The sequence below is a fragment of the Gekko japonicus genome, unplaced genomic scaffold (genome assembly GCF_001447785.1).
Source record: "Gekko japonicus isolate JY-2015 unplaced genomic scaffold, Gekko_japonicus_V1.1 scaffold1974, whole genome shotgun sequence".
NCBI classification, from domain to species: Eukaryota; Metazoa; Chordata; class Lepidosauria; order Squamata; family Gekkonidae; genus Gekko; species Gekko japonicus.
In genome coordinates this window covers 297900-317071 of record NW_015163147.1, presented here as the reverse complement: position 1 = coordinate 317071, position 19172 = coordinate 297900, and the positions used below count along the sequence as shown (strand labels likewise).

At 41.7% G+C, this 19172-nt stretch overlaps 1 protein-coding gene across 1 annotated transcript; it reads right to left on the bottom strand.

Annotated features, from left to right (window-relative positions):
* Positions 1–1083: 1083 nt before the first annotated feature.
* On the bottom strand, positions 1084–7336 carry LOC107106807 (kelch-like protein 24). Its single transcript, XM_015407010.1, has 4 exons — positions 7255–7336; positions 6288–6366; positions 3431–3658; positions 1084–2524 (listed from the first exon to the last, which is right to left on the bottom strand). The coding sequence occupies exons 1-4, from the start codon at positions 7334–7336 to the stop codon at positions 1084–1086; spliced, it is 1830 nt and encodes a 609-aa protein (XP_015262496.1).
* Positions 7337–19172: the final 11836 nt, after the last annotated feature.

The following is a 19172-nucleotide window of genomic DNA, read 5'->3' as shown; positions in this document are numbered from 1 at the left end:
AGAGGAATTTAGGGAGGAAATAGAAAACCTCATCCCCTATACTAGAGCAAAGGGAAAAGGGAAGAAAGGAGGATTGGGGACTGTAACACCAGAGATTCTTTTGTATGCCTATCTCGATCTTAAAAGGCAATACTAAAACAAATGCAAGCAAGCTACCATAGTTCTATATATTCACCTGCCTAAACCTGAAAGATAGGATGTGACAAAGAGGGATAAGAAGGGTAACAGAAAGTTGATTTTATTACCTTGCACTATTTACCTCTTTTGCTGAAGGAAATGGGTATACAGGGATCAATGCATCTAGGTTTAAAATGAGTTATTTATATGGTATGTCTGTTTGTGGAGATGTACATACATGGTGGGTTGCATAAGACCAGGTGTTAGATCCCATTTTAACCAGTGTGAGTTCTTTCATCTGGGAACTAATTGTCCTTAAAATTGCTCATACTAGATAAAATAAGATCTAACACCTGGGTTTATGTAACCCACCATCTATGTACAAATGGATGTATTTGTAGTATAAATACTCATTTTATACCCAGATGCATTGATCCCTGTACACCCATTTCCTTCAGCAAAAGAGGTAAATGGTACAAGAAACAGTAAGCTTAGTTATTGCCATCTGTAAATGGCTACCTATTTTCATTAAGGTACAGTAAGTTATGGTTGTCGAGTGTGCTCTCTTCCCCCAAAGAAGTCCAGTTGGGCCCAGCCTCGAAAATTCTGAACCAAATGGGGAGGGGACTTTCATTTTAAGGACAGGAAACTTTCTCTACTTGGGGGAAGTTTCCCTGATCACCTGAGCCTCTTTCCATAATGAGTGATGCTTGGAATGATTCTATCATAAATAAAACAAGTTGAAGGTAAAAATTGAGTTTATTCAGCAATCAGTCCTCTTGTCTGAGCCATAGACTCACCATCTCAAATGCAAAAAAGGAGAAACCAATTCTGCTCCTAAAAGAAATCAGCACTGATGATATTTAAAGGGAGCAGATTGGTGTCGAGGTATCCTACAATCAGAGCAGGAGCTGACATCAAAAGAACTGAGGAGGTGACCGGCTTTGGAAAGTGTTGGCAAGGCTGTTAATTATCTGCCACCCAAACAGCTGTCAGGGCTGCTGACGAGTCTCGCAAAAGGGGCTGAATAGTTTTCTTTGGCACCCTCAGAGTCACACCATTCACTACTGTTAGGAATGTCACCCTTGTGTTGGGAGCACTTTTTCGACTACGAGTCCAACTCGATTCCCCAGGCCTCCACTGGTAAATTGTATTCCCTACCAGGACATGAATTCTGCTCTGCCACTGAACTGCACAAGGTGGTAAGACAAGTATGGGAAGCTCTGGAATTGCAACATCCTGGTTCACTGTGCCATCCTTGCTGAGGAAAAAACACTTGTGAGTGCCAGAGATCAGAGCTCTGATTACAGTGCCTGGTGTCTCCCGCCGGCTGCTTTCTTCTACAAGTCCACCGATGACAAAGATCCCATTGTCCATGGTCACCGCTGTCGATTTGTAGCATTGAAAAGCCAGAGGCATCTGATTCCACACATTTAACCTTGTGTCGTAAATCAGAATGCCCCTATGAGCAAGGCCACTTGCCCTTGTGTGAGAGAATCCCCCAATTAGGTAAAGCTTGTCCTTCAGTGTGGCAGAGGCAAAATGGCTCACTGGAAATGGCAGGCTGGCAACAGGAGACCAGGATTTCTGTGCCAGATCAAAACTTTCTGCAGAATCAAGCACGCTTCGGCCATTCCGGCCCCCCAAAGCATATAGCTTCTGTTTACAGGCTAGAAAGCCATGTTCTCGCCGGGGTACAGACATGGAAGGCAGCTGAATCCACTGGCCAGTCAGAGCATCAAACTCATGCAGATTGCTTAAGATCGAGCCATTAAGCCGTTGCCCTCCAGAGACATAGAGTTTGTGCCCTACTGCCAAGAAGCCTGAAGAATCCAGATACATCAAGGGTGGTATCTCCTCCCAACTTTCTGTCTGAAGGTTGAAGCCCAGGAAGTGGGTTTTCAAACGCTCAACCACTCCTCCTTGCATATTGCTTACAAAAAGGCCCAAGCTCACAATCCAGTCATCATACATACCATGCCTGAGACCTCCACTCTTCAGCAACCTCCCTTCCCCATCCAACTGTTCCCACTGAAGTTGAGCATGTCCATACTGGGCAATGATATCTGCCTGAACTGCAGTTACCTCCTCGGAAGTAAGAAGAGGGAGACGGATCTGTCCCATCAGCTTTTTGAGCAGAGAGAGGTGCTCAGCTGGTTGCGACTTCACCCAGCGTTGCACAGCTTGGTAGACAGTGAACTCAGTAGACACCAGAAGTTTATCAGAGGAGACAATACTCATCACTGTACTGAGATCCAGACATGAGAAGGACTTGTGTTCGGAAAGTGGCTCAAAGTTCATTGTGATGTGGCGCGTGGCCACACGAAGCAAAGTTTGGTGGTTGTGGGCATATGCCAGCGCATAAAGTCCTAGACAGCTGTCCATCGAAATGCTGTCAGCGAGGAATCTGACAGGAGCAAGAAAGGAAATAAGAGTCAATTAGAACTTAAAGCCATCCATGTGTTATCCATCATTAGATCCTGTGGAATAAATTCCACAATTGAATTACTCTTTGAGTTAAGAAGCATTTCCTTTCTGTCTCTCCTGAATCAATTGCCCATCAACTTCACTGGGTTTTATTATTATGGGAGAGAGAGAAAAAGCTCTCTCTATCCACTGTCTTCACCCCATGCATAATTTTATAAACCTCTTTCATGTCCCCACTTAGTTGTCTGTTTACCAGTCCCAGACTCTTTAGCCTTTCTTCATAGGAAATGTGCTCCAACCCCATAATGTGAGCACAGGCCCATAATCATCTTGGTTGTCCTCTTCTGCACTTTTTCCAGCTCTGCAATATCATTTTTTTTTTGAGATACAGTGACCAGAACTGTACATGGAATTTCAAATGAGCCTGCATCGAAGATCTATACAGGGGCATTTCTGTCCTAATAGTCTGTGGCATGGAATTTACTCTTCACTACTGCTGCACAGTGAATTTACTATTTTGTCTGAGGCCTAAGTGAAACCTACTAATCGACCCCTTTGATAAAATAGGGAAAGGATAGGGCACTAGTCTGTCACACTGAAGATCAAGCTCATATTATACATGCAAAAGGAATAAGCATGAACAATCTTCATTTATCAAGCCCTGATGATGTGTTTGAACAAGATTTGGATTTTCCATAGCACGTATCTTACCACTTTTGCTATCCTTCTTATCAAGTTCACAGTTGTTGAATACTAAATGGTGTCTTACAGGAAGATTGTTTCCACTGCCATGATACAGAGTCCACATTTCCATGTAGCTTAAGGTACTCATCCACATTCTAAAGAAACCTGATGCCAGCCCCAAACAGGACTCTGTCTGTGTTACCTGCCAACTATATCTTGCAGTGGGAGGATCACAAGCCTGCTAGCTGCTGTGAAGAGGTCTTGGGAAGACTCCATTGTAAGCAACAGTTTCCCAGTGTAGAGATAATCCAGAATTTTCTGAAGGATGGAAGAGGCCATCTCTTCAAGCACAACCTGCCTTTCCCGGGATTCTCTGAAGGGTCTGGTGAACATAGCATGGAAATAAGGACTGAACGAGGCTAACAGGGCCCTACAAAGAGAGGCAGCAAAACAACTAGGTTAAAGCATAATTTGAGCTGATTTCAAGTGAAACAGTTCTAACTCCTAAGGTGGTTCTCTCTAAACAGGAATGGCTACTGTCTACCATGTTCAGCTACCTCAAGTTCACCAGCTTTGTTTGGAAGAAGAGGGGAAGGATCTTCTCTCATGTACTATTAATATACTGGGCGAAGTTGGTGGTGTCTTTTTGTGCTTTTATTCCACATTTCATAGCTTTATCAAGTGTACTTGGAGGGGAGCAATACCAGGAAAATAAAGGAAGTTAGGAGTTTTGAAGCGGATAATTAGTCAGATCTAGACAAAAACTCACGTACTACATTTCTTTGCAAGTTGAATCACATCTGGCAGAAATATTTCAGGAATATCACCTTTTTCATGGACAGAGGTTCAGAGTGATTAACACAAGAACCCAAATATAAAGTGCAAAAGGAAATGTGGATGCTAGGGGCAAATGGGGGATACCTTAGTATGAACCCCAGAAGAATTTGTTGTTAGAAACAAAACGCTACACAAGAATGGTTTCATTGTGATTAAGTAATATAATTCTTTTCTACTTATATTAATTTTCTATCTTTAATCCAATTATTAAAGGCACAAACCACTGATTCATAAAGAAGGCAGTAAATTTATTTATATGAGAGGGAAGGCGACATAGTATGGCCCGATCTTGTCAGATTTCGGAAGCTAAGCAGAGTCAGTACTTGGAAGGGAGACCACAAAGGAAGACTCCACCGACAAAGGCAATGGCAAACCACCTCTGCTCCTCACTTGCCTTGAAAGCCCCTTACAGGGGTTGCCGCAAGTTGGCTGTGACTTGATGGCAGTTCACACGCACACACAAACACACACACACAACTTTATTTGTACCCAGTAGCTGGTCAGTATCAAAGTTTTTGGGCAGCTATCAAGAGACTGCTAATGTACATACTGTGGATCTGTTTCCACCCCCCCTTTTTTTGACAGAAATACTATCTTCCAGAAAGAACAGAGCTCAATGGAGTGGAGAGCCCTTCCTGCTGCCAGCTGAAGCCAGAAGGGTAGAGTGCTGATTGGCTGACCCCTTGCAGCAATCATAGAACTACCTCTTTCTGGTGTTTTTTTAAAAATTTGTGTTTGGTTTTAAATGGTTTTATTTTGGGTCCCATCTGTTTGGGAGAAAGGCAGGCTTATACACATTTTAAATAAATTGATAAAAACAAACAACAAAATGTTAAAGGTACTAACTGAACTTTTCACCAGATAAAATGTCAGGGGTCTGGAAAAAGGATATAAAAATAAGCCAAAAGACTGCTTGAGGCATGGCTAAGGAGCCAACTTCCACACTAGGTTCAGAGACAGGAGTCCATAGTAGAGCAAAGGACAGAGAAAGCAGAGCCCCCTCTACAGAGTACCCCACACTGGCTTCTGTAGGAGTATATATATGAGTTTAAACTCTCTGGTTAAATTGGATTAGGCTTGTATAGATTCTAGTGTCTTATCGTTTTGCTTATCAACAGGTGGCTATGCTGTAAACATCATCCTGGTTCCATCGTTCTCTAGTAAAATGCTAATCCCCACACAAGGTGGTTCGGTTTTAGTGTACTATGCTATAATGTTAGCTCATAAATACAAACTATTGTGCTAGCATATAATTTGAGGTGTTGTTTATATTTTCATACACTTGAAATCTGGTGTAAAAGACTGAGACTAAAGATTATGTGCCTGCATCAACTTATTTGTTTCGTTTTGACCATAATCCATAACAGAATCCAGCACTATAAAATACATTAATGTCTGCTACAATATATACAAAATTGCAAGTTTATAGAAGAAGAAGCAGGATAATAAAAGAATTTATGAGAATTTCATGATAGAAACTAACCTCAGTTATCAAATCTGGACACTACTGCATAGTCAGAGAATTGTAGCATTTTAATAGCTGCCCAAACAAAATTTCCCACATTTAGCATGACCCTTGTCAGCAAATACTCAATTTTTTGCACAGTAATTTGAAAAAAAAAACAGATCTCCCTCTCTCCATATATATTTTATGGGGAGACCCACTGTAGCCTTAGATGTGTGTTTGAGTCCTATTTTTGCTATGGATTTATTGTGTGACCTTGGGCAAGTCACTGCATGTCACTCTCAGTCCTCCATCTATAAAATGTCAACAGTCTGCTGTCTACCTTGTAATACTGAGAGGAGGAAATATATGAAGACTGTAAAGCACTTTGACAATATTAATTATTGCTACTGCTACTACCACCACTAGTAGTAGTATTCTCATTTCACAAAAATATTGGGAATATTGCAGGCAAGAATCTTTTAAAAAATCAAGCCTCTGCAGGCATATAATTAACACCAGAACTTATGTCAGTGGCTTGTTAGGAGAAATGTCGCTGACAGGATCCACTGCGATGAAGATTGTTACACTCCACATCAGAGGTCACACTACTTCCAGAACTGGATTTTTTCAGTGATGTTCTGTGTAATCTGTGTTTGGTTGGACAACTAATTCTCCCCAAGTATGATTACATTCTGCCTTTTAATGACATGACATCTAACTCACCAGGCCAATGTCCACCAATGGATTTGGAGACAAACAAAGGCCAGAAACCTACCTGTGGCAGGGAAAATTCTTTCCTTCAGCCACCAAGGTGGCATCACAAAGCTGCTGGTTCTCATAAAGTTTTCTTAAACCTGTAAAGATGGGGATACAAGAAATAAGAACTCCAGTGGTGAGATACTTCTGTCCAAATAGCCATGGAAGGAAAACATGAAGAGTATAAGGGTGATGCTGGACCATCTGTTTCCATTATCACTTCTTTGGAGAGGAGGGTAGCTCCATTCTACCAGGCATGTTAGACTCTGAAAATCTGATTGCCCTGCTAGAAACTCTTCATATTGTTGACTCAGCTTTCCATCAGTTATAAAGGTAAAGGTAAAGGTTCCCTTGCTCGAAAGCCACTCGAGTCCGACTCTAGGGTTGCGGTGCTCATCTCCGTTTCAAAGCCGAAGAGCCAGCGCTGTCCAAAGACGTTTCCGTGGTCATGTGGCCGGCATCAGTAGACACCGAGGCGCACGGAACGCTGTTACCTTCCCACCAAAGTGGTACCTATTTATCTACTTGCAATTTTTTGCTTTCAAACTGCTAGGTTGGCTTCCATCAGTTAGAGCAAAGACCAAAACAATAACTTCATGATCCCTGGCTGAAAAGATCCATCAGTACTGAAGGGAGAAATATAGGTCCCTATAACAGGTTCTCTAATACATAGCACTATAATCCTAGATCAATTCCAAATCACCACACTTTACAGTAGAAGGGGATTAACGCAATGTGTGAGAACAGTAGTCACATCATTACTACAGGATGTGGCCTCTGGTTGAGATAAAAAATTAGTGAGCTCCATGGCTTCATATACTTCACATCTAAACTCACACCCATTAGAGTGTTGGATTAGGATGAAGCCTCAATGGACATATTTGTGGGCCTTGTAGTTCCAGTGAGCCGGGTACCACACAGACAGGCTACTAATCAAAATAAAGACCTTGTCTAACTGTCGTTTCCATATTCTGAAATATACTTACCCTGAACAATGTAGAATCCCAAAGAATTAGGCCTCACACTCATATCATCCTCTTTACCATCCTGGTCCTTTTTGGTATCCATAATCCATCCACTGAAATGGGTCCAGGAATCTCAATAAAAAGTGAGACTCATCAGCAAATCATTTCTAGGGAAGAAGAGAAAGCCTAAAATTGGAAACAGGGGTTTAACAACAGCTTCATATGAACTAAAATACTGAGGTCCTGTCCACACGAGACGTTTTGGGCTGGGAGAGGGACGGATCAGGGCCACAGCAAACGGGCGCGATCCCACAGCAACATCTGGGAATCGTGCTACGCCCGTTCCCAGCCCGTTCCCAATCCGACCCTCCCGGCCAAACCCCTGCTGGCCGTGGGATCGCCAGCGCGTCTTTTTGCTGGCACATACCTGGCCCCCGGCCATACAGCACATGCTTGAGCATGCACAGTTTGGCAGCCTCCCCCTCCCAATTGTCTCTTCCTCCCCGGCATCTGATCGTGCCGGGGAGCAACGGCGCCGCGGCTCAGGGGATCGTGGGATCCCGCCGCGGCATCTCTTTTTTGGTGCGGCTTTTAAAAGCCGCACTTTGGCCAGTGTTTTCCCTGCCGTGTGGCAGGGGCCTGAGTCTTACAACACACCTGCAGAAGTCCAAATACATCCTCATAGATGCTTTGTGGTCCTGAGGCCTATTGTTATATAAGAGGATTTTGCCTGAAGCCTGGTCTTGCAATTCTGAACTACTTGGCTAATGATAACTCATTTCAATAATAACCCTGAAGTCTGACTTAATCCTTTCCCTTTTCCTCAAAGCACTCTTGTTCGTGTTTCTTCTTCTCACGGGTGCAAGAATAATTTCCTGCCCCCTATATTCATTGACAGATCCTTTTTCTTTACTGTCTTATCAATAGCCAGCATCCTTGGGTCTTGTAGATCAAGACAGGTAAGTCTGTTGTACGTATCACACTGAACCCTCTTTAAAAATCTTCCTCTCTCTATCCTTTCAACCCCAACTGACACTCAAAAAAATTTTCTGATCCATTGATCTACTCTTCTTCCAGGATCTAATTTCAAAATAGTGCTGTACCTGACAGAGGAATTTGTTGCCTGATAACCATTTTGGATCATTTGGAATGAATCTTGGTGCAGAAGTGATCTCAAAAGCCAGCAGACGAAATATGGAAGTGGTTATCCAAGCTGCGAAACAATAACACATAATATGAAATGGTATCTAGTAAAGAAAGCAGTTGCCATTTTCTGTTATTTGGTTGCTGACAGTTGGTGAAAACATCGTATTTAGGCCATTGGGCAAGAGTCTGAAATGCAAAGTATAACAACTTGAAATCCCTAAGGAAAGCTAAGACCCACCCACCCATTTACCCACCCACCCATTATGACTGTGAGTTTTGAAACAGACTGGTAGCAGCCAATGAGCTGTTACCATTTTGCAACTCCCCCTTGAATATTTGCATATTGGGAGAGTGAGAAGGCATATTTAAAAGGAACAGGTGCAGAATCATCTGCTCATTCTGAAAGATTTACCTTTACAAGAAGAAATAAACATTTTAAAATGTGGAGTTCCTCTGTTCTGTAATCAGGGATGTCATGAAATTTCTGCAGCTATTGTGTTCAAATATAAGGTAGAAATGGCCAGGGGTCATTTCGTAGAAAAAGAGCTAGGGGAACTCATTAGCATAACTCATTAGTCTGTTCTGTAATCAGGGATGTCATGAAATTTCTGCAGCTATTGTGTTCAAAGATAAGGTAGAAATAGCCATATCTATATGAAGGGTCAGTCTCCCTTCACTGGGTAGTTATGGGACATGGAGGGTGGGTTGCTAGGCTGCTGACTATGCATATCGGAGACAATGAGCCAAAGGGAACTAATGGATGAGGTTAATTTTTGTGGAGCAAATGGCACAAGGGGGAAGTATTTAGCACTACCCCACTATTGCATTGCCAGTCTTACACTTCCACGTTGCAGCTTTATTGTCTTTGGTTCAGTGGTTTGACTCTGAAGTTCTCGTTTCTGGACTTCTTGTCTTCTGTTGCTTCCTTCCTACTTTGCTCTTATTGACTGGATAGAGGGTTCTTTCTCTGACTCCCCAAACCAAATTTCTTCATCTAATCCTCATTGCCTGTGTTCTTCCAGCCCTACCCAGATGAGCTCTAACTTGCAAGCCTGCTCAAAGAAAATGAAGACAAACAGTAAAAATGTGGATCGAAGGAGACCATTGGAAGGGAAGGGGCATGGTATAGCCTGATCTCATCAGAACTCAAAAGTTAACCAGGGTCAGTACTTGACTTGGAGACCACCAAGGAAGACTCTGCAGAGGAAAGCACTGGCAAATCACCTCTGCTTCTTAGTTGCCTTGCAAGCCTCTTGCTGGGGTCTCCATAAGTCGGCTGCTACTTGACTGTATTTACATATATAAAGGAGACTACTGTATCGTTTTCATAGATATTTTTGAAGCCCTTCAATTGGTTAATAATGGCTTGGTACAGATGTCACATGGAACCATGGTTTGATTAAACTAACCATGGCATATTTTAACTAAAGTTTGTGAAACCAGGATTCAGCTTTAGGTATTCAAGAGAGTACCAGAAAAATATCTACTTCTGCTTCATTGACTATGCTAAAGCTTTTGACTGTGTGGATCACAACAAACTATGGCAGGTCCTTAAAGAGATGGGAGTACCAGACCACCTCACATGTCTCTTGAGAAACCTGTATAAGGTCAAGAAGCAACAGTTAGAACCGGATATGGAACAACTGATTGGTTTAGCATAGGAAAAGGAGTACGACAAGGATGTATATTGTCACCTTGCTTATTTAATATATATGCAGAGTACATCATGCGAAATGCTAGCCTAGATGAATCACAAGCGGGAATTAAGATTGCTGGGGAAAAGATCAACAACCTCAGATATGCAGATGATACCACTCTGATGGCAGAAAGTGAAGAGGACCTCAAGAGCCTCTTGCTCAGAGTAAAAGAGGAGAGCGCAAAAGTGGGCTTGAAGCTCAACATCAAAAAAAACTAAGACCATGGCATCCGGCCCCATCATCCCAGTAGTCATGTATGGCTGTGAGAGTTGGACTATAAGGAAGGCCGAGCGCCGAAGAATAGATTCTTTTGAACTATGGTGCTGGAGAAGACTCTTGAGAGTCCCTTGGACTGCAAGAAGAACAAATCAGTCAATCCTAAAAGAAATCAACCCTGACTGTTCCCTGGAAGGCCAGATAATGAAACTGAAGCTCAAATACTTTGGCCACCAAATGAGAAGGGAGCACTCACGGGAGAAGACCCTGATGCTGGGAAAGATCCAAGGTCAAAGAAGACGGGGACGGCAAAGGATGAGATGGTTAGACAGTGTCATCGATGCAACGAACATGAAGTTGAGCAAACTTCAGAGGACGGCAGAAGACCGGAAGGCCTGGAGGGAGCTGGTCCATGGGGTCGCAAAGAGTCGGACTCGACTGTGCGACTGAACAACAACAACAATTCAAATCTTTGTTTGCCTTGCCAAATGGCGATTTCATCTGGTAGGGAAACTGCAAGCAAGAGGTGGTAAAAGCTGAGAGAGTTTTTAGTTTTAAGCCACTCTAGACAGATGTCTCTGTAGTTTGGGGAATGCATGGGGACAATGCTGGGGATTGTGACAGGATTAAACCAAGATTAGCATGTTTGTGTATCAAATGACACCACAACTAAGAATAACTGTGCTTAATCAACCATCTTCAAACCATGGTTTCAAATCCTGTTTTCAAATCTTTGTTTGCCTTGCCAAATGGCGATTTCATCTGGTAGGGATGGGGAATGCATGGGGACAATGCTGGGGAATGTGACAGGATTAAGCCAAGATTAGCATGTTTGTGTATCAAATGAAACCACAACTAAGAATAACTGTGCTTAATCAACCATCTTCAAACCATGGTTTCAGATCCTGTTTTCATATACCCTAACTAGCAATAGGTATTTCAGTGGCTAGCAATCATTCAGATGATTATACTAACCATAGTAAGTTCAATTAAACTATGTTTCCATGTGATGTCTGAATTAAAATCTATCATGAACAATTATCCAGAACCTGATATATACTGAATTATACTACTGGACCATCCAATCCGTAAGAACCTAAGAGAAGCCATGTTGGATCAGGCCAATGGCCCATACAGTCCAACACAGTGGCCAAAAACCAGTAATTTCTGCTTTGAGCAATCATTTTCCATAGATCCTTTTTACTGGCTCCTGAGTCCTGATGTCTACTAAGCATGTGCTCTACCACTGAATGATAGAAAAATATTCCCATTAGAATTTAGGGACTTGTGTCCAATTCAGGTGTTGCATTCCTATGTGTATTTTTAAAAAACACCCAAAATACACACACACATATTTCTGCTTAGCTGTGACTGTATAAAGGATGTAATAGTCATCGCATGATTGGCCCCAGTCTCTTGGGGGATCTCCAAAGTAGCAACAAAGGTCTTCAGGACAATGCAGAACTGATATGAAGACTCTTCAAAGTCCAAGCCATCCATGTACTCAGTGGATTTCTGACACTGCACTCACTGCGTGGAGCCTCATCACACAAATTAGGATTTCAGGAATGGGCACAGTTTCTTATCCTTGCAGGTGATGTACTATTGCCCTGACGTTCTAACAAGAGGAAGCTCAGGTTCAAGCACATGAGTCTGGAGAGTATCCCATGTACTGCACTCATTCTGCCAAAAGCTGTGGCCAGAAACAGTTTTCACCTGGAAAAAATCGTACAATAGATTTAGAGATTCAGATTTTAATTGCAGTCAGCCTTGCTGATCTTCCTGCTGGTAGTTGGCCTCTTGTTAAAAAAAAAGGAAAAAAAAAGCCACCCAGCAGAGTGTATTCTTGGTGTCAAAGACTGTACACAAGTCCCCATCTGGCTATATAATTACTAGCTTCACATCAATAGAAAAATGTTAATGGGTAATATGTAAACACAAAATCTTTTGTGTTTGCCTAGCAAACATCTGGATAGAAAGCTTTTGATCATCTCTTATACTGGACTAGCAACACAGTGATGGAGTTCTTGAGAGCTGAACCAGGAGGGGGCCAACAGAGCTTTGCAGGGGGATAAAAATAAAAATAACCAGAGAACAACAAGCTTGCTATGTGACTTCCTGCTTTGTCTGCATTGTGGTGGGTGCTTACATGGAACAGGGCCTTCTCAGCAATGGCACTAAGGTTAGGATAGTTGCTTCTCAAAGAAGCTCACTCTGCTTTCTTTGTTAGCCACCAGGAGAAAGCAGTTTTGTTCCAGGAAGCATTTGTCAGCTGACATTAGTTTTGTAAAGTCTGGTTCCTCAGCCAGACTTAACTTTATTGATGGTTAGTCACCTTGTAATTCCTTTTTGAAAGATGGGGTAGAAAATGTTTTGATAAAACAAATAAAATGAAGAGACATCTGAACAGCTGCAGGACTAGAATATTCAAATGTGTACATGTGCATATGTGTATCCTACATATATTCAAATGTACATAAAAAGTAGAGGCAGAGTTTGTATACATAGTATGTTTGTACCACGTCTCATCTTTTGAAGTCCTGATTTACCATTATGGTGGGTATCTTTTGTTATTACTACAATTTATTTTTAAGCCCCATTTTTTTCCCGATGGACAGCACATCTGGAGACCTCAGTATGGTGCTGCAAGATCCATGAACAGAATTGCCTGACATTTTAAAAAGAGATATAGAAGCCCTTTAATGCCTCATTTCAGTTAGGAGCCACATTGTGAGAGGAGGGTTTTAATACACACACACACCCCATCTGCCCCTATTATTATCTCTGGAGGGTGTTAGCCCTTCTAGGACTAGTAATGGACTACAGCAGGGCATCTTGTTTCAAGCAGTAAAACCACATACTTGGTTTTAAACCCTCACCTCTCCACTGCTCCATTCCAGATTGGGACCTTGCACACCTGCTAGTTCTCTTTTAAAACTTCTGGGGAAATTAATTCATGGATTGCCTAGTATTTTAAAACTAACAAAGAACAATGGCTAAGAGAACACATTCTGTATGATGCTTCAGGCCTGCAGTGATGCTTAGAGAGGCATTTTTGGTGGCTACCACTCAACTTTGACATTATCTTGCCCTGGAGACTTGTCGAAATTCAAGCCTATACCTCTTCCAGAAAGGATTTCAGAAATTTTAAATGAAGTGGCTTTTGACGCCTATGGATAGAGAAGTATAAGGTAGAATAATTAACTTATTGTACTAAAGCTCTTGGGATGAATGAGCTATGTACAATTAATTAACTGGGAGATTAACAGTGCACTCCTAAAGAGTTATATCTCTTTAAGTCCACTGATGTCCATGGGTTCATGGACTCATGGGTTCATGAACTCATGTAGTACTGTTTAGGAATGCACTGTTATATGTGTCCTTAACACAGCCTCTCTCATTCTTCTTTCTGTCTCATTACATGCTTCTACCTCAGGATATGACAGATGTGTGTAATTGCACGTATAAATACTATATACAAATCTGATGTCGTGTGCTGAAAAAAAGAAGGATTCAAGGCTTGAGACAGGATTATGAAGTGATTAATTCCAGGGATGTATAGTCAGAAATTTACTAATTGTGATCCTACTTGAATCATAAATGCTACAAATCTGTACATAATTTTTTTTTTAAAGATTGGGAACGGGAAGAAACCTTCTAATCTGGCAGTTATTCTACATCTCACCATTTAATTTCTTTCTCCTAGGCAGTGGGAGGAGCAGCAAGGGGAGATAATTACTCAGCAGTTATGTGTGTGATAGGTACATCATCCAACCTAACAATAAGTCCACCTTCCTGCCAAACAGGATCTTCCTAGTTGTTGTTGTTTTTCTACACAGCATTTCTACTTTCTGTCAATCATTATCTCATCTTCCTGTCTTTGAGAGAGCTTTCTGATTTATATACCCTGTTTGCTATTCTGTTGTGTTGTTTGTTAGGCAGGTAGAGAAAAAAGTTTCGCCAGTATCACCTCCAAGCAAGACAGGGCAGGCTCAGTTGATAGAGGCAGATGCTATGATTCCCCTCCTTCTAACAGGTAGTCAGGGTGGGAAATACTTTGCTGGGCGGAGTGGGAAATTCTTTGCTTGCAAATAGGGCTGTTCAGACTGGGGGAAGGATACAGGCAGAGGCAAACCCCTCTCCCAACTATAACCATATGTAAGATGGTACAGATCAATGATGAGACAGAGTATGGATCTGATATCTCTTAACATCAGTAATTTCATGGAAAAAAGAACTTGAAGAGAACAGGAACACTTTCTCCTTTGTGCCTGAAATTTGGCACAGGGCATCCTTTGGGTGAGAGATACAAACTCTGAGAATTTCATCTCAATTTATCTTCATTGGTTTGGAAAGCTATGGAAGTGAATGGGGGGGGGGGACCTATCAGATTGATTTCCTAGAATGATTTCTTAATAGATTACCATTAATTCTGACATTAAAGTAGCTGACCCAAGTTTTTAAAACATCGGTTTTGATTTTTTTGTACACCCCATCAGGTTTTGGGGTGAAAAAGTCTTGATACAGCTTCTTCACAGAAAAAGAAAGGGTATAATAATGGAGGAAGGGGGAATGAGAGAAAGGAAAGCATGGGACTTCTACCTAGACCAGACATGGAAAGTACAATCTTTTATACATGACAACCTGGAAGTAAAGTCCTGGCCACTGAATATGGTGCAGGTGGTGCCACTTCATATGATTTCCTACAGCCAATTGCTGGAAAATATTGTCAGGTTAGAACACACTAATACCCAGGCATGCTGCTGAATAAATGCATAGGATGCAATGTGATGACTGCTGTGTCTGTGCATTATCATAAACTGTGTCATCACATTACACTAATGTTGCTGTGTTATTCTAGAATTGTGGGAAGATAAGCAGGTAGAAACATTTAGGAAGAGGGCATCAGTCTGATTCACTGAGACATATTTGCTGCTATGCTGCTAGGAAAACGTGCTAAATCAGATAGGAATGGGAAGGTAAGGTAACTATCAGTTCAATTTGACAGTTACATATTTTGCTACAAACATTTGGTTCTACAAAACTCTTGTCATCATTTTGCAGAGATAGTAGAGAACAAATACTAAATTATATTAAGCATGAGAAGTGATGTCTCAAATAGAACTGCCCCGTCTGCTTGATTTTAAAGAGTTGTCTCATCATAGAGCTGTTTTGCACATTTGCCAAAGGAAGTAACACTGCATTTTTGGTATATTTCTATGCTTGTCCTTCATAATATCGAGGTGGTGTGGTGGCATTGTTGTTGTTAGATCTGTTGGCCACGTTTGACACGGTCGACCATCAGCTGCTGGCCCACTGCCTTGCCGACGTGGGGATTCAGGGGCTTGCCCTTCAGTGGTTTGCCTCTTTTCTCCAAGGTCGGGGACAAAGGGTGGCGATAGGGGATCAGCAGTCCCAGAGGCAGCCTCTTGAGTGTGGGGTGCCTCAGGGGGCAGTGCTGTCCCCAATGTTGTTTAACATCTATATGTGCCCCCTTGCCCAGATTGCGCGGAGTTGTGGGCTTGGGTGTCATCAATATGCAGATGACACCCAGCTCTATCTGATGTTGGGCGGCCAGTCAGACTCTGCCCCGGATGACCTTCATCGGGTGTTACAGGCTGTGGCTGGTTGGCTCAGACTGAGCCGGTTGAAACCAAACCTGGCAAAGACGGAGGTCCTGGGTCTGAGTCAGATCGGTTCAGGGTTGGGGCTCCCAACCTTTGATGGGGCGCCTTTGGTGCCAGCATCGGAGGTTAGGAGTTTGGGCGTGCTCCTGGACTCCTCTTTAACAATGGAGGCCCAGGTGGTAGCCACTGCCGAGTCAGCCTTTTACCACCTCCGGCTGGCTCGGCAGTTGATCCCCTTCCTAGACTGTGATGACCTGGCCACAGTTGGATGAAGATGGGATGACAGCGCTGTTGGTATGTATGTTTTTGGTCTGGTATAAATAATGCCAGAACCTCATCTTGCAATTAATGAACTATGTGACCTTTAGAGCACCAACATTTTAGTGTTTGGTATTGTATTATACTGTTCTATCCTGTTCTTATTGTTTTAACTCTGGCTTTCATGCCCTGTTGTTAGCCGCCCTGATCCTCTGGGGAGGGCGGGATATAAATCCAAAAATAAATAAATATAATAAAATATGTACAATGTACCATGTGAATCAAGTCTATGAGAGTACTTCTGTATTCATGGTATGGCTAGTTCCCAGATCCTTTCACATCTTTTCTGAGGTGACGGGAGAACAGGAATAGGGCACATCATATGTGCAAATGTACATGTATTTTACATGATATGTGTGACAGCATGCTGACACCTTACCAAACATACAGTATTTCTGCATTTAATGAATGTATGGCCTCCCTGACAGCTGCTGACAACATAAAGGATGTTCCTTTGTTCTACATATTATATGGTGCATAGAATGCTGTGTAATCCTAAAACTACCTTAGGAAGAAATGGGCAGTTATGTTTGATACGCATTTCCTTTCCACACACATGCAGGTGGAACATATCTGCAGGATCATGTCTGTTTAGTTTGCTTTCTGAAAGATAAGAAATACAGAGAAATGTCACAATAATAAATGCCTTTTCAAAATGCCCAATAACTCCAATAATTCCATGTATTTGCTTCAGTCAAGTCAACCTCAGCACCATTTCCATGAAGAGCTGCTCACTTTGGCAGACTTTTCAGATCCAGCTGATAAACAAAAATCAATCAGTCAGTCAATCAATATACCAGTCATCTCTTCTGCTAGAATTCTGTAGTTGTTTCCCGGGAGCTGATAAAAAAAGAGGGAGAATTGAATGCTCAATAGCTTCATGAGACTAATTATGATAAACAGCCCCATTGCTGTTAATATCCGGCCATTAATTCCCAGATGGAGCTGTGGAAAATGTCAGGATTGAAAATGTCAGCTCTTTAAGAGGACCTGGCAGGTACGGAAGTAAGGAGCGGAACCTCAGCCCTATATTGGAGGAGGAGAGATAGAGGCATAATTTGGCACAATAGTATACTGCATAGTAACTGGATTTGGAGTAAATTGATCCTGTGAAGCTAGACTCTGTCTTTCCTCTTAAATAAACAATGCTAACCAAGCCTGGGCTGGAGGCTGATCTATTATAGGATGTGCCAAAATAGCCAAATACCACTTTTCCAAAGGATTAATATGCTGAATTCTAGGTCAGCCAGCACTGAGCTTTGAGACCAATTATCAGGATTGCCGTAGAATACTCTCTGATTCAGCAGAATTTGGAAAGGGGGAGGGGGATCTATCCTCTCAGTATCCTCCTTGTGGTTGCACCTATGTAAGGAAACAGGAGTTGTATTAAAATATAAGACAAACGTTGCAGAACAACTCATAAGAGTCCTCAGGCTTATTTATGTATTTATTTAGAACATTTACCTACCATCTCTCCAGATATTTGCTTGATGCAGCTCACAAAGTAAAAAAAATACAATAAAATCACTAAACAACAAAATTAACAACAATAAAAACAATACATAAAAATAAGGCAACATTGCAGTCTAAATTATATTAATTAAGCAGCTGTCAGACTAGAACCACAAAAGATAGAACCCATCAGTTAGAACCTTGATTAAAGAGAAATGCTTTGTCCTGGTGCCTAAAGGACCATAAGGTGAGTCCCAAGGTGGAAAGCATAGCAAAGGTGAAGTGCCATCTCTGGGGGGAGGAAATCCTTGTTTGCCATCTGCACCGGCATGCCTGTTGTGTAACCATAAGTAAAAAAAATAGGATCACAGTGTACAGTCAGACAGTATTATAACAAAAACACCATGAATAAATGGCTGCTATCAACAGCAATTCTATTTCTTCCCTTCCATTTAATAGCCCCACTTCTGAGAAGATTTCCCTGGGTTAAAAAGTAGTCTTATACGCAGGAAAATACGGTAAGTTAATTTCTAGCTGATTTCATGCGGTACTGTGATTTGAAGTATGGTTTACATTAGTGTTTTCGACTGTACATGGCTTTTGAAGTGCACTCATCTTTCTAACACAGGGATGTGTTGCTTCTGAGGAAGACTTTGGAGTGAACAAAATGAGTTATGCTCACCTAGGGACTCGTCAAGAAGTTGATTGAGTTGACTAAGAAAAATTGATCAGGATTGACTGGAAAAACACTTGGACTATATTGTAGTGAAATAAACATAGTCCTAAAACTGATAGACAACTTAAAAACTGATAAATCACCAGGCCCAGATGGCATACATCCGAGAGTTCTGAAAGAACTCAAACGTGAACTTGTGGACCTCCTTACAAAAATATGTGATCTTTCCTTAAAATCTGCCTCCATTCCTGAGGACTAGAAGGTCACTCCCATCTTTAAAAAGGGTTCCAGAGGAGATCTGGGAAATTACAGGCCAGTCAGTCTGACGTCGATACCGGGTAAATTGGTGGAAACCATTATTAAGGAAACCATTATTAAGCACTCCAGAGAGTTGTTATTACAGCCCAGAAGATCATTGGCTGCCCTCTCCCATTCCTGGAGGAATTGTATAGTTCTCGATGTTTAAAAAAAGCAAAGAACATTTTGCAGGACTTGTCACATCCTGAACATTCCCTGTTTGAACTGCTGCCTTCGGGCAGAAGATATAGGACAATTAAAGCAAGGACAAATAGATTAAAAATAGTTTTTATTCAAGAGCTATTATTGCCTTAAATGCTGTATGAAATTGCAATTTGGGTGACATTGATGGTTTTAAGTTGTTATGTGAACCTTAAGGGAGTTATGGGACAGTAGTGAATGGTGTGTGAGTGTATATGAATATTGTTGTAGATCACCAAAATGATTGCATCTTTAATTTTGTTGTACTATGTACAATGACAATAAATTATATTATTATTATTATTATTA